This window comes from Etheostoma spectabile, chromosome 22 (assembly GCF_008692095.1).
Source record: "Etheostoma spectabile isolate EspeVRDwgs_2016 chromosome 22, UIUC_Espe_1.0, whole genome shotgun sequence".
Lineage (NCBI taxonomy): Eukaryota > Metazoa > Chordata > Actinopteri > Perciformes > Percidae > Etheostoma > Etheostoma spectabile.
This window is the reverse complement of record NC_045754.1, coordinates 14,085,682-14,102,537: the sequence shown is the minus strand read 5'-3', so window position 1 is coordinate 14,102,537 and position 16,856 is coordinate 14,085,682. Positions and strand designations below refer to the sequence as shown.

Below are 16,856 nucleotides of genomic sequence, written 5' to 3'. Positions count from 1 at the left end.
TATTATATAGTAGTTCCAATAAAATTAGGGCAAAGCAAATCCCAAACTATGTGCATGGCTGAACAGCACAAGGAATGAGCAAAAAATAACTATTCTTTTATACTTATATAGACAGAAATTCAGAACAGAATATCCTTTCATACAATATAAGCATTGTGCATGCAGAAACAAATGAGTCGGGTTTGCCTCACCTTTTTGGATAGAGTTAGCTATTTGTTTTGCAATTATCCAATCGGTAACTACAATAATATGTAGTAACAATACACTAAATACATAGTAACAATACACTAAATTGACTGTACTTAGCCTTAACTCACTCTTATGTTGTGTTTTTTATCCAAGGTGGCAAAAGTAGAGTACAATAACCCTTAAAAATGTATTTTTTATAGTGCTTTACCTGACTTAGCCATCCAGTGAGCTGGACTGGGGGATCAAGGAGCCAAATGTGCCCATTAACATTAAACTAACTCTCTGAGGCCGGCACAGAGAGAGAGGAAGAGAAACAGAGAGGGAGCGAGTTCTCCATAATCTAAATTAGTTCTTACTAATTACGCTTAATGATTCAAAATAAGCCATGTGTCTACAGTGGATAGAAAATGGCAATGTCATAGTGTGCTGTATTTTTGGGACAGTGAAAATGAACTCTGATCTAATTATCGGCCCCTGCTGTTCAGGGAGGGCCACTAATTGAAACATGGTTGCAGGACCGAGCCTCTTGTTTCGTTCACTCATACAGGCAGCAGAGTGTGTGTCAGTTTGTCTCCACAACACACTGCTGCAACCTTTCTTAGAGCACCAAACTTCTGCCACAACCAAAGGGAGAGGAATTGTGTTCTTACAGTTAAGTTGGTTCAGTCCAAAACTTGTATAGTGATATCTTAAAAAAAATAACGCCAAGTTATCTTGAAGAATACAATTTCACTTCACAGTTGCAGTGAAATAAAATGGGCTGAAATGACGGCAGATTCCTTTCAATTACTCGCCCTTTTACAACTTTAAACTGCTCTTCTTTGCCTGTTGCCTTTTCAATTTCCTCTGCAAGTTTACAAATTACACAGAGAATGAGCTCCACTGTGATAGCAGCGTCCTGTTGTCTCCTCTCTTTTCCATTTCCATTTCCTGTGAGTGGAATATGTGGAGAAGCACATTTATTTCACATGGCTTTAGGAGCCATAATCTCATCCATCTCTGTGACAAGCTTCATTATGAGGGAAGCCAGTGATGCACAGCACTTCTCATTAGGGCTGGAACAGAGCCCCAACCACAGCCTGTTACCTGTGCTCTAACAAAAACACACACAGAGCCAAAACGTAGTTCTGAAGTTGAACCAACATGTGCTAATGTAACTAGGAATGCTGCGGGGGACTTGCGGATAAGATATTGACAAAAAATGGTCCTTTTTAGCCGGCCTAATTGGACAGTGGCTGTTCTGGTCCCCTAACCCTCTGAAGACTCAGTTGCATTAACACATATGGGCCCGGATTGCAACTGCTAACTGCTTGGTGGCCAGCTGAGTGTGAGAGATTGACCCTGAATGGCTGTCTGTGTTAGCAGGGACTAATTGGGCACTCACCGTTCTGCTCCCGCTGCACCCCCGCTGCTAACAGGTCTGGCTCTCCCAGGCTGATGTCGTTGAGACGGCTGCCCAGGCACTCCACGCACAGCAGCTTACACCATTCCTCTGCATCCAGCTCTGCACACAGCCACACAGCGGCACAGTGTTAAGGCATGTCCAACATCATACACACACACACACCTCCTCAATATTCAACACTGCAAAATAAAACACAAATCATACTACCCCAACTGTGCTGCCTTTAGTGTGTTTATACATGCACATAAATCCGACAAAGGAATTTCTGAATAAAATACTGCATGTACAGGACATGAGTTCAGCTAACAGAAACCAGAGGGGAGAAAAATCAATCTGATCGATTCAGTGCAGATTAAAAGATGAGGTCGGTCAGAAACGACAGATGAAAGCTAGGTTTCTCCTTCCTCCTTTGCCAATATTCAGTTCCAATGCTGTAATATAAGTAGCTCTCTTAGAACAATATGGCCACAGTCAGAAATTAAACTCATGAGCATCTATTCAGACAATCAATCTGTTCTCAAAATGTACTCATGAAAAAAGAAAATTAAGAATATTTCATGATGATGAGCTGGTTAAAGGAATAAGCCCACTTATCTGTTACTTTCTGAAATTTAGATGAGAAAACTGATATTACTCTCACGTTTTGTACGTTTAAATATGAAGCTAGCACCAGCGGCCAGTTTGCTTAGCTTTGCACAAAGGCTGAAAACAGGGTGAAACACAGAGAACTTGGCACTTTACAGGGGCAATACATCTGCCCACCAGCAGCAGCTCACTAATTAACACATTGTTTATTGTCTGTTTTATCAATACTAAAACCGACGCACATGTTGGGGCTTTTACGAGGGTTAGGGGCTGTTGGCAGTAGCTGCATTTCTAACATTGAGACATGAGAGTGTATCAATCTATCAAACTCTCAGCAAGAAAGCAAATAAAGCAATGTGGAACTTTTTCTTATACATCAGAAGAATTATGATTACTGTCTCTTTTTAAAGCTCTAGTCTTGGTTTTGCGAACTGAGCTCTGTAGGGAGTTATATCTACAACAAGTGACAGCTGGCACCTAAAGGGGGGAGGGCATGCATTGTAAGACTGAATTTTTTAATTGGAGGCTAAGTGGAGACAAATGATTTCATGAATTAAATCTGGAAGTCTGTGTGGCAATCTGTTGTTTGTGAATACCAATTCACCTCCTTGTTAGGTCAGGAAAAAAATGTGTTTACAATGGAGGAGATTTGCAATCGTCTTATGTTAGCTTTTGCTGAGAGTTACTGAGGTATGAAATGAGGGAAAAGCTGGAGTTGGTTATCTTTCTGAAGCTCCTTAACTCCACACTCTGTGGAATTCTGGGATATGTAACTATGGTCAGTGATGTGTACAGAGACACATTTGGAAGTGTGGGAACAGCACCATGTTTCTGTGTCTAATATATTCAACCCGATGCATACTTTGTGTCATATGGTTGTGGAGGTATTTTCAGTCCATTCACTTGAAACTAGCTTGTGTGGTAGCTGACAGCATGTTTGTCGGATCAACTGTAGTGTCCAATGGGACAGATCTACACAACTTTGCAGGGTGAAGGAAAGGTCTGCTGCTGCCTGAAGCACTTTATTCACACACAACAGAAAGCAGAAATACAGATACACATAGACACACACTCACACTCACAGGCAGCAGCTCTGCACTTTAGCTCCTTGCTCATGTCTCCCCAGATTCAGCTTTTCTCATTCAGAGTTACCAACGTGGGCTTTGAGTGCCTCTAAACTCCCACACTTTTAAGGCCACTGAGTGGAAAATCGGTTAAACAAACACTTAATCAGCACAGAGGCAGCCTCGCTAGTCTGTGTCTATGTGCCATGCATGAAGAAAAATTGCAGGAGGATATCTCTGTATGTGTGGAGGTGTAGGTGTGGGATAGAATAGGATGGAGTAGCGTTTTATGTAAAAAATAAACAGGATGAGGTTGGAGTGAGAGAATATGTGAGAATTGAATCAGGAGACAGTCGTGATCCTTTTTCTTTTACAGATTTCAGACAAGTACAAAACATAGTATTGTATGCAGTTGACACATTATTCAGTCAGCAGGTCACACTCTCTTTATGGTGCATATTTGACAGATACACCCAAAGCACACATCTGTCAACACATGAAAGATCTGTTACCGTCTTTTGTTCAGTGTTTCATTGACTGAGCACACTAAAAAACATGCCACTGTCTAGATGGAGGCATCAAAAGGATATACTGAACAAAATTATAAATGCAACACTTTTGTGCCTTTTGTTTGCCTCTATTTTGAGCTAAGACTTTTTATAAGAACACAAAAGGCTTATTTCTCTCAAATAGTGTTCAGAAATCTGTCTAAATCTGTGATGGTGAACACTTCTCCTTTGCCGAGATAATCCATCCACCTCACAGGTGTGGTATATCAAGATGCTTATTAGACAGCATGATTATTTCACAGGTGTTCCTTAGGCTGGTCACATTAAAAGGCCCAGTAAAATGTGCAGTTTTACTGTATTGGGGGGTCCAAAAACCAGTCAATATCTGGTGTTATGGTTAGGGTTAGAGTTGGCGATCATTCCTCCAACATTTTTTTGACTGGCCTACTTTTTGTTTTGAAGGGCGTGTGCCCGTACAAGCACCCACGGAGGAATCGGCGCCTGTGATAGAGAAATACAGACAGATCTAATATACATGTAATAATTTATTTACAAGACTGTCAACAGCACACGGGTATCTTTCTGCCCTGTCAGACGCTGCTCTTCCTTTCCTCTGCATGCTTTGTGGCCGGTGTGTGTGTGTGTGATACGGACAGCCACATTGACATAACTTGTTATTACCCAGTGTGGTTTGTTGAATGGTCTCAATGTTTTATTGTTTTGTTTCATGTGAGTACTAGTTTACTAGTGGAATACGTCACTATTTGAAGTAATGCAGTAATGCAGGAAGTGTGCATTTAGTTTCCATGCTTAGTGTGTTTCCATAACAATGTTAGAGAGTAAATCTACTGAAATGGAGTGTGATATGATGTGTAAGGTGAGAAAACAAAGGTTCAAGTCTTGTGTGTCATGGTTGTAAAAAAAATCGCAAACCAGTACAGAAGGTATCAATAAACTGTTGGGAGGGTCATAGAAAAATGTATTGCTGGTGGAGGGAGTGTCAAGTCATTTTGACTAAAGGTCCCAAAACTCCTCCTGTAGCCCCTTAAATAAAAAACGAGCAGGTCCTAACACCCTAAAAAGACCTATTTTAGTAATAAAAATGGCTGGCAATTTCCTTTCTGGACTTTAGATGCCTTAAAATAATCTAAAAATCATTAACATACTGTATTTCTTCATAGTGTCTATGTGTATTTATGCCCACACAGGAAACTGGGAAGTGAAGAGTGCAAATGTAAGGGGGTTCCAGGAAGTGAAGGACTATGGAAGGTCATGGACACAGGGTGATAGAGATAGAGAGAGAGGCAGAAAGAGTAAGTGTTCATGGGAAACAGAGTAAGGCAAGAGAGAGTTCAATAAGATTTCCCCTGAGGTTTCACACACGTGTGCACACACCCACGAGGCTGGGAGTAAAGATGGAGATGTTCATCCTCATCTGTTTAGTGGCACATTAAGGTGCATTCACCTTATCTAGCCACAGGCTTCTTCTACACCCAGCTCCATTTATTTGTACCTAAATAATAAGACTGTTAAATCTCAAACCTTCCTGTCCACATATTAGAGGTAATCTTCATAGTGACAGTCTATAATTGGGTTGCAACTCCCTGCAAACAATACCCAATATCATTTTTCATACCCGCAGTATGAAAAAAACAATTTTTCGGAACAGATCCTTCCTCTTCCTAATTTAACGGCAAATAAGTATTACTTGGCTAAACTTCAATTTTCCAGTGTGCCTCTTTCACCTCTCTCACTAAAATAGATTCTTCCTCCGCTTCTTGACAAACTTTTAGCAACCACACATTTTTAACTTTGCAAGCAAAAACCAACACACTTGTACTGTATCCAATGCTTTCCTCCCCTAATCTATTGTAGCTGAAAAAGACTTATTTGAATTACCTGATTCACAGGCAAACGTCTTGGATGTGTCGTCACAGAAGATGATCGCGACAGCGTGCTTTTTTGTCTCCCGCGGCATCCGGGTAATGTTCTTGATGTTATGGAGCTCAGTGATCTAAAGAGGAAGAAGAGAGGGGCACATTACCTTGAAAGAACACAGCCAGAAGCAGCGGCAGCAGCCGTCTTGCACTGACTTAGTAGTTAGAGGCTTAGCATATAAACTAGTGGTGGGGGGAAGAAAATCGCGTGTAACGGGATATTTTGTTTGTAAAATAGATTATTTTCAATAGAATCTGTATTTTTTGTTGTAGCTCTGTCTCTAGAAGTGTGATATTCAACTTTTGTTAAGGGAAAGAAAATTGCAATACTCAATACAAATTGAATTGGAACACATGTATCGTGAAATAATCAAATTGGGACAAATGCATATCGTCCCAGCCCTAATATAAAGGTTGGCAAAGTCACTGTTCAAGTGCCTTTCCTTGAAGCTGATTTTCCAGTCAATAAGAAAGGAGCATCTAAATCACTTTACCAGGAGATTGATTGTGAATGAAAAAAAGAGAAGATTGCATTTAATTGAATATCACCCGCATTTACAGGCCATTTTGTTCAACAGTCTTCTCTGTGTTCACTCTGCCTGGGAGATAAGGCCCATTACATTATTGTAGTCCATTGTGCACTAACTGTGGGCCCTTTGCCAGACTGTTGGGAATGAATTAGCTGGGCTCACTGCCCATATAGTAAAGCTTGACTGTTTGAGGTTAAAAGACCATACCTAATAACGCACACAACATATGTGGAATCTAGATTTCTTTGCTCAATAACGTTACATATAGTAAATTTCCCCTCTATTGTCAGATATTCCCTGCTCAGCATTCAAGTTACATAGAGAGCAAAGAGATTTTTAAGAGCAGGTAGAAAAGGCTATGGATACTGAAAGATAGCAGATATTTTTCATTTGTAATTTCTTATCCTCCTCAAAAGATAGTATCTAAATAGTTTCCTTCTTTTCCCCCTGTGAGGCTATACAGTATGTATTTGTCCCCGGGCAGGCCATTCATAAATATAACTGACAAAAAACAAGCATCAACTGTGGGAATTTCTGAGCCGTGAATTCCACAGGCCTCTCATGTCTTTCTGTTTGTGTAACTGTGCATCTTTTAGTCTCTCTGTAGGTGCGTGCGTGCGTGCGTGCGTGCGTGTGTATGTGTGTGTGTGTGTTTGTGAAGCCGTGTGTCTAAGGGAAAGATTTGGGTGCATTCCCAGCCTGAGGCACTCAAGTCCAAGCAAAGTGAATCGTTTGTGATGAGACCTATTCCTCATCTCCTCTCCTCTTCTTCCCCCTCCATCTTTCTTCTTGTTTATTCAAAGGTGTAAGTTAAATCTCATCTCAAGAAGACTAAGAGTCTTCAGCCATGCTATCTGCTCTGCGAGGCTTGGCCACAGCAGTGCTTAAAGTTATATGCTAATGTTAGCTTGCTAACATACTCACAACTACAATGTTAACATGCTGAGGTTTAGCAGGTACTCTTTACACTGTTGGCTCTCTATGTTTAGTTTGTTGGCATGCTATCAATTAATAATTAGCACAAAACACAAGCACCTCAAAATGTCATTAGTTTAGCAAGTAGTAAACCAAACCATTGGACAAAATTTGGCCTGATGATGGCATTAGATGAACGTAAGGGACTAATAAAGTGATTACAATACATTTTGAAGGGTACATGAATATATGCACCAAATGACATGCCTCCAATAGTTGTTGAGACAAGTCACTAAAAGACATAAATGTCAACATGCTGGTTGTCAGGGGATCATCAAGTCATTAAGATTCATCCTCTGGGGACTATGGGTGGGTGGGGATGAAAAGGCATAGTATTGCCATATTTCTCATGTCAAAACTGTATAGATACACAATCGCCAAGTATTGATCTTTTATTATATCAATTGCATATAATAATTTAACCTTTTGGTACTAGAATAATAATAAAAACAAATGCTTTTTAAGTCCATTAGACAGAACATTAAAGTTAGATGAACAAAAAATGAAATGTTGGAAAAGTTGGAAAAAAGGTAATAAATGAATATGTCGTAGAATATTGCAATATTTTTAAAATACCAATGACATCTTATTGTGAAGTATTTGTATATATTATAAGAATCCCCAATTAGCTGATGCCTAGACAACCAGCTAGTCTTCCTGAGGTCCAAAACAACACTTAATCAGACAATGTTAAAACATTACATGACATTTACACAAAAGAAAATAACCTAGCAATATCATATCGTGGGGCTGGGTACTATGAATGTCTGTCCACATTTTAATAACCCAATTGGTTTCACTCAAAACTAAAATGGTGGACAAACTGGCCAAATGCACTAGTGTAACTAAAACCATACACTACGCACTTACTGTGTTAAAGGTTTTTACATTTGATAGGACATTTTTTCAATACTTTTAAAAACTTTCCTAAACTCGTAACACAGTTAGTACAACATCTGTCTGTGTAGGATATAGAATTAACACATTTCTAGGTGCTTTGGCACAAAATGCATACAGTTAACACAAATTTAAAATGCTTGAACTTCTTTTACACACAAGCTCAAGCAAGACCAAAACAATGGATTTTTACTGACAAATTTGCAAATGCTTTCACACTGTGTGTCAGAATAGATAACATCATTTTCTAAACCTAACTTACATTATATGCTAATGTCCAAGTGAACAGCTGTTCATATTGTAAACTGAAACACAAATATATCCCTGCCTTGTATACATGCATTTTGTATTGAGAAACAGCTGATTGAAGTTATGGAAATAGATCAATCACAGCTGATTCCCATCTAGAAAACACACTCAGCTGTTGAGCTTCTTTCAGTCACATGATCATATGGTAGTACATACAGTAAAAGAGGACCTATTTAAACAATATAGATGAACACAGAAAACCACAATTCATTCTCTCTGGCTCCTTTTTTCATATACCTTCTACTGTATAAAGCTACTTGAGATGGGTCATTCATTTTTGTATTGAATTTCTGCAACAAAAGAAACAAAACGTATGCATTTACTAAACCCAACAAAACAAAAATGTAGAGAGGCTTCAAGAGAAACTGCAGTGCAAAACAATCTAGGATCAATAGAATCACTATTGTCTATTGTATAAAGGGAGACACATAAAATAATACAATTTCTGTAATTCCAACTGATGTTAGTGTTTTGCATGATATTGTTCTATGACTGACTAAATGTTGCTGTTGGAAGAGAACATATGAATTATTTGATTTTGAGACATGTTTGCATTGTTTCGGTAGACATAGTGTATTGCTTTAGTGCATTATTGTATTTTGAAAATTAGTGTTGGAGTTTAGTTTACAATGTGTGATTTTGAGAATGAAATTAACTGTTTTGTCAATTGTGAGTTGTAAGTGTGTTGGTACATTAAGAGTTTAGGAGAGCAATCGTAAAAAAACCTGTAAGGCATTTAAATACAGCTCTCTCTCCACTTTAGCTGTCTCTGTCAGGAGCTCGAGGAGAGCTCGACAAGTGTAGCACACAGGAAAACAACTTTTCCGAGGGCTCAAAATATATATCGCCAAAAATATTCAAGGTTTGTTTTACTGTGTTGACCAGCGCTTCTAAGACAGAGAAAAAGGCAGGGAAAGTGAGAGCGAGAGTGGGAGTTGTGTGTGTGTGTGTGTGTGTGTGTGTGTGTGCGTGCGTGTGTGTGTGTTTAGAATGGGAGTGGGGGGCAGTGATTACTTGCTGCTGAGGTAGCTGCTGAGGGGGGGGGGGGGGGGGGGGGGGGGGGGGGGGTGGAAAGAGAGAGAAACAGAGAGAGAAAAAAGTGGGATAGAAAGCCATTCCCCTTTGGGTTGATTCTGTAAATCAGCCACCAATGCAGCCTATTTCCTCACAAAGCACTGCAGCGTTGAATGAAGCCCTCAGACGGGACCTTTCTTGATCTTTGTGGCGATGCATTATCAGGTGCACTGGTGCATGTATGCAGTCATCGCTCACTCCGGCGCTGGGTGTATAAGATGCCTCTGGGAGGGGGTTATACAGCCACACAAGACGCCCCGTATGACAGCATGATGCAGTAGGCAGGGAGACGCTTCGTTCACAATACATGGCTAAAACTGTTGCAGCGAGAGATGCTAACAAAGTGGATCTAAACATCTACATAGCAAGAATGCACTCTGGGAGATTGAGGAAATTTCCACAGTTTTGAGTAACCCCCAACCCCAATCCATAATTACATGGTAGTCAACAGCCTGTTACAGACTACTCAAACTACAACCACGTAGAAAACCTGGCGTCAAAGTACCCTATCATCTGCTCTTAGTTCCTCTCATTTCAATAAAACACAGTGCTACTCCTGTAACATCATCTCATCTCACCATGATAATCAGCCATAATTGGACAATTTCAAAGGACTTCAGAGGCCCGAAGATATATATTTTATACTGGATTATTACTTTCCAAAGGGAAGGAGAGGGCCCCAGATAAGAAGATAAAGTTGCAAAATGTGTCTTAATGGATCCTTAACTCCATCATATGTGGCCAATGAAAAGAAAGTTGTATATGAAGATGAAAACAAGGTGCTTGGTAGGAGTGTGTAAAACAGCTTAGTATAGCGGGTTCTCATTTTTGGTGGGCGACCATCAGCGTCAGGTTTTATCAGCTAAAGCTAATTAATTCCACCAGTTGGCCAAAATTACATAATGAAACTCTTGGCTGTTGTCTGATGGATGTGCTCTGCATGCCAATGCCAGTAGCATTTAGACTCGGCCAGAGACTGTTCCCTTGGGAGTGACACATCAGGTTTGATCTCCTTTTGATATTCAAGAAGATAAACTATAAAATTGAATGGCATATATGGTGTCATATATTAGTGACATTATCAGACCTGATGATGATGTTACACAAAAGGTCAGGGTGTTACCAAATCATTAAGAATCACACTCCAGAGATTATAAATATTGATTCTTAATTTTTATTGCAATCTGTTGCATTATCTTGATCGACCAAAAGGAGAGACTGACGTCAGTGCCCCTAGGCCTCATCGCTAGCGACACACATGTCAATTTAAAACCTTTCCTTGAGACGAGGCTTGTATACCACACCGAAAATAAATAACCATAAAGATACAAAAAGCTTTTCTTTAAATCTGTATACGTTATATTGTGAAGCGCTTTGTAAACTTTGATTTATGAAATATTATGAAATATTATTACTTTTTATTATTATTATTACAATAAAACGTACTGTTTTGTTTAGGGTTGCAACAAATTTGCAACAAATTTATGATAATATGTCTTTCGCAAATAATCATTTAGTCTGTCCAAAATATCAGAATATATGGAAAAAAAGGTCCATCTTTTATGTTGAAAGAAAAATGATATACTGTAGTTTTTGAAGATGTCACCTTGAACTCTGGAAATATGTTTGCATTTATCACTATTTTCAGACATTTTATTGATTGATAGAGAAAATAATTGGGAGATTTTTCCATAATGAAATAACTACTTATAAAAGCAGATGCAGATGAATTATCTGTCAATAAACTAATTGAATAATTGACTAATCATTTCAGCTCTCATGTTGTAGTGACTCTAATGCTGTGCAGTATTGAAAAGGTAAATCAATAGATTCAGAGAAATTGAATGAAAATCAGAACGATCAGAATATAGTCTGTGTGTGTGTGTGTGTGTGTGTGTGTGTGTGTGTGTGTGTGTGTGCGTGTTTACCTTGTGGAAGCTCCTGAAGTAGGCTGCCTTCTCATCTGGGTACTTCTCTAACCGTCGGGGGCCTTTACTGGAAGCCTTCTTGAACACCAGCCAACACCTACGGAAGATCTGACAACAGAGAACGATAGCAGCCTTGTTACTGAAACAAAACTGTCCCCGAGCAAAGACAGAAATTATAGTAACTGGAGATACAGACAACAGCAAAACACAAACTGAATGTGCTGAGAGGTCGACCCACAGTAACAACAAAGTGATAGACCATGAGAACTCAACCTGACATCGTATTAACAGAACAGAAAAACCAGCTCCTGCTCTACCAAAAGCAGACAGCAGAGAAATCAATGCAAGCCCCCATCCTAGAATTCAAGCGTACTATTACCCACTAAAATTCACCTTTAAGAAAAGGCCTAAACATCAAAGCAATTGAAAACTACTGTAGCTGTGAATGTATTCCCATTGATCTAAATATAGGCTGATATTGGCCTTAGGGTTCATTCATGTTGTTTAGCATTGTTGAACAATGACATGAAGTACATAAGTGATTCTCACCGTGATTAAATACTTAAGCAAGCCTAATTCTATGTCAAGATGGGAGTAAAAGCACCAAACAGAGGACTTGGTAAAGGAAATGAAACTATTATGGCTCATGAATCAAATACATCTGAAAATATATATTTTTGAGAAGGTATCTAATTCAAATGTTATGATCTCATTATTAATGCATTTAGATAATCCACTGCTCCTTATATGACAGGGGATTATGCAATCAGAGTTTTAGGACATGAGGCAACGCTTGAGGCAGGCAACTTTATTTACTCCTTTGATTATATGCATGGGGTTGGTAATGCTGAAAGGGACAGTTCAGCGATTTTCAACCATATCTTCATCTATTTGGTTTAGGGACATGGTGTGGAAAAGCCTGCAGTTCTTTCCAATGTTCCCTGTGTCCATGGGGCTCAGCTGGCCGCAGCTGCAAATTATACCAGTGACTGAAGAACCGCAGAGTGCTTCTACAGGTTTGGTTGCTGGGGGCACAATGCAGTTCACAAAGCTTGCTCTCTCTTCTTGTATTGCAAACTAGCTAGGATAAGAACGTGATTTTTCTTACAGTGTACCTCTTACAGTTTTGGCTGACTCAGTTTGTCAGCTGTATTCAGCTAGAGAGAAGCCGCGGGATACTGTGACTAAAGCATGGAGGATATGGCCTGCTACGGGGAGCCTCAAAACACCGAGTGGTGGTGCCTTTGCTCAAATTGGCCACTGATACTTAAAGAAACAGAATACTAATTATTGTCAGCATGGGGAGTTTTTTAAGGGTTTAGCAAAGTTGTTGATTGTGCGCAATGCATCCTGGCACATATTGGCATAGAAGCCACGGCTCAGCAAGCAGGATAACTCGCTTTTATCAGCCAATATAGTACACACTGGGGAATTTATTTCTTTTGTATACCATCAGTACTGATTGGACATCCACATTAAAGTTGGCCAATTTTCCCTTGAAGTATAATGGGCTCACAAGCTGTTCAGATTGCACCTACTATAGCACATTAAAGAACCAGTTATTCTCAGTCCTTAACAAATAACTGATAAGAGGAAGGATTAGGAAAAATAATTAATTTGTTAAGTGTTTATTTTGAAGTCCTCAGGGTTTTCAGTCTTAAAAATAATTTGAATTATTTACAAATTGTTTTAGTTATTAGTAAATATCCTTAATCCTTGATATGTTATGGATTACATGTTGTGCTGTGGAGCACACAGTCAGTTTCTTTTTCTTGCCACACAATGTGAACGCACACTCACACAGACACACATAGTATGATTCTCTCTCTCTCTGAATCTGGTGAAGCAGATTACTGTGCATTGTATTGATTAGTGGACCATGGTCTGGTCTATCCACCGTCTGAAGATTACACAAATAGAGGGGGTTGTATATTCGCAAAAAAGAACAAATCATGAACAGGGCCACACACACACCCGCACACACACACACACACACACACACACACACACACACACACACACACACACACACACCTGCCATTGTAACCCTATATATGGTGGCAGTTCTGTGAATATCATGAAATCATCATGAGCTAAGAACTGCCCTGTTTTCTGCTTTGATATTATACAATTTCCATCTTATAAAAATAGGTTTTTAATGTTTTGCTTACTTATGAGGTAGGAAAATTTCCTTAACCCTTAATTAAACATTTAATCTCTCAGTTTATAGGGAAAAATGTCAGCACAAAATTTCACCACATTGGTGTGGACTTTTTTTATGGACAGCTACACCCTTGAGGATTGATAAAAAGAGCTATTATTATCATGCCACTGTATTACCCCAAAGCACTACTTTGGAAAAGCCAGAATTCCTATTTACACAGCCAGGGTCAAGGTGTAAAAAGCCAATACATACAGACACAGTACAGTTGAGAAGCAGAACAAGTGTGCTGGTCAATTTTTTATGCGTCATATGTGGGTGCCTATCTTTAATAGTGGGAACCTTCTACTTCCTGGTGCAGACAGCCGCTATCACTCTGCCTGATGTATGATTGGGTTGCATGGTTAGGTTGGGGAACCATGGATGTACGATTAATTTGTTTACTCAGCTGGTGTACTTCATAAAAGGCCCACTGAGTTGAACTTGGCACTTTGCAGTAATTGACTAGAGAGGATCCCTAGGTCCTTATCGAGTCACAACACAGTCTGTTATGCACAGTAGATCATTCTCAACACACACCATCTATAAAATGCTTTAAATTAAGTAAGGAAACAAAGGCCTAACAAAATCATGCTCAAAATTGAACATTCTGTATTTGTTTCCATAATAACGCCTATGAATATAAAACAAAAATTGCAGCTTTGACAGAAAAACAAGCAAATATGTGAATCCATTTTGGTTATGACCATTATCACATTTGTGATTTTTAAACAGTAAAATTAAAGCTAAAACAAGCCTCAATTCCCCTTTGGGAGCTTGAGTCAAAGTAATGCTGCCTGCTTGCTGCACACAAAGTAATTCAACCTAGGAGTGCTCAGATTAAGTAATTATACCAGCACAAAAGCAAGCTCAGTGAGATAGCTTTTGCATAATAAGAACTAGGTGGTATGAATGGAGAGGGCTTAATTTTGCCTGTTCCACAATTGTCAATGCTTTGTCAAGCCAGTCCTATTCTTTGGCTGCTGGTGGGTCTTATTCAGAAACACTCTAACACTGATCGTAATTACACAGATGTGAATGAGACTCTCTGCCAATTTTGTGCAACTCATTTCATGCCAATACAGTGAAGAGTACACTGCTTGGCACTGAAATCCAACCCACCAGTTTCAGAAAGACACAAAGCGATGATGAAGAGAACAATTCTTATGAAAATTAAATTATCCTAGATTTTGCTTTGAGTTGTCCTCTGATTACAGTTGTGTAAAAGCAGTTCCACTTCCATCCACCCTGTGGTATACCTTTAGTCAATTACACAAAGTAGGCCTTGGAAAACTTTAACTAGACAGAGTTTGTGGAAAAAATACCCCATGCATAAAGTGATATACTACTGAAATTGAATTTGGCTTGTGACCAAAAATCGACGCTGCCTTTGGCTTGCATGAAACCAGGATAAGGGATTAAGCCGGGATATTCAAGTTATCCTGGATGAATTTAGCTTTGGTTGGTTGCACAAAACCAGGTTGAATTAAACCCAGCCAACGAACGATGGAGATTTATTCTTTGCGGCTAGCCTGGTCCAGAGCAGGCTAACAGCCAGGCTAAAATTAATCCTGGAATCTCATGTGTTCAATCAGCTGCCGTTCTGATCCCAAATAAACGTGTTTGAAGTTATTCCGTTGTCTTCTGCATGTGTTCTGATTTATTTTTATTAACATGCATTATTTGTCACTATTGATGTCATGAGTTTGATTTAAATCCTACTATTGCATTGGTTTTGATGGTTAGAAATGGTTGCATTGGCACTCAGATGTGGTGTGGCAACCGGGAGAGTCTGGACTTGTGTGTCGAGGCTGCCTGGCGTGCGGCCGCTGCCCAGTGGCTGCTGCCTGCTGGCAGACCTGTGCGTCGCGTCAGTGTCCACTCTCTCTGTAAAAGTGGAGATGAGCAGCGTGGCGTACGTGGTCTGTGCAGCTTCAGGTTTATAAAGGACCCTCCGGAGAAGTGGGACGATGCAGCGATATTCCCAGATGATAATAATAGCAGACTGGTCAGAGACCAATACATTCATGATTTCATTTTCTTGTTGCTTGTCCTTCTCTAATAAAGGACAGTGTGTGTTACTCCCTATTATGTAGGCCTAATGTTTTTTATCATAGCTTACTTTGGTTTCATAACCTTCTCAAGAAGTCTCACATCACTGAACCAATAATGTGGCCTATATACATAATAGTGTAGTTTACATTCATCACACCGGGAACGCCACAATGATTCTTATTTTATTTTGGTGCGGTCAGGAGAATAAAAAAAATATGGATATTGTTTATATGCTCACAGCATGTATGAAGTCACTTCTTTTTCTAGTTTTTGTCCCTTTCTGATGGTTCTGTATGGACATTAATTGTACAAAGATATTTAGAATTAGACATAGCTTATAAAGATTTGTGCACATGGTTGCAAAACGTGTTCAAGCGTTGTGAATAAGGGTTTGAAATTAAGCCTAGAGTCCTTAGGCTACTTCCATTCTTTCACCTGTTCATCCTGGCTCGGCAAACCGATTAAGCTGCGATGAGCGGATCACACCAAATCAAGCTGCGCTTTTTCACTTATCCTGGATATCTTTATTCTACTTTTGTGCAACAGGCCCCTGGTTTCCACGTCCATGTCCTGGGTTTGGTTTAAGTTAGGTCCTTTGAGCCTTGAATTTTTATTTATTTACATCAAGTTATACTCCTTATATATACAACAAAGGCTAAAGTATAATGTTCTATTACTTCTTGTTTGTTTGTTGCTTAATTTGTATTTATTTTGTAGGTTTGACTAGATAGGAGAGCATTACAATAATCCAGTCTGCCAGAAAGCATGAATTTGTCTCTTTGTGTCACACTGGCCGTTTTTTTAAATAAATTATAGAAAGCTGATTTGATGAGTCTTGAGATTTAGATCCCAATCAAAGATTATACTATTGCTGCACAATTAATCAAATTTTAATCATGATTTTGGCTTCCCACATTCAAATTTGCGTAATCAAGCGATTATTATTTATTTGTTTTTTTAAATGTGTCATTTCATAGAACGCAGATTTTTTTTGCAAAGCCCATTTACTGCTCCGTAAACCACTGTCTGATCATGTGCCAGTCAGAGTTGTTCCCTGCACCGCGCAGCTAAGTTTCTAGATGGAGACAGTCAGAGAGGACAGAGTAACGGGAGGAAAATTCAACAGATAGCAGTCGCTTATACGTCGGTCTCAAGGTGTACCAGTTTACCAGTAAACGCAACATTTTGTCCCGTCTGTG

The 16,856-nt window shown here is 39.4% G+C and overlaps 1 protein-coding gene across 2 annotated transcripts in view; it reads right to left on the bottom strand.

Moving 5' to 3' along the window:
* Nucleotides 1-16,856, bottom strand: part of dok6 (docking protein 6) — a 46,782-nt gene that overhangs the window by 10,186 nt on the left and 19,740 nt on the right. For both annotated transcript variants that reach the window (XM_032503331.1, XM_032503332.1), the window contains 3 exons: nt 11,403-11,510; nt 5,652-5,766; nt 1,574-1,693 (listed from right to left, as the gene is read on the bottom strand). In XM_032503331.1, coding sequence (XP_032359222.1) covers nt 1,574-1,693; nt 5,652-5,766; nt 11,403-11,510 — 343 coding nt within the window. The remainder of the gene's footprint in view (nt 1-1,573; nt 1,694-5,651; nt 5,767-11,402; nt 11,511-16,856) is intronic.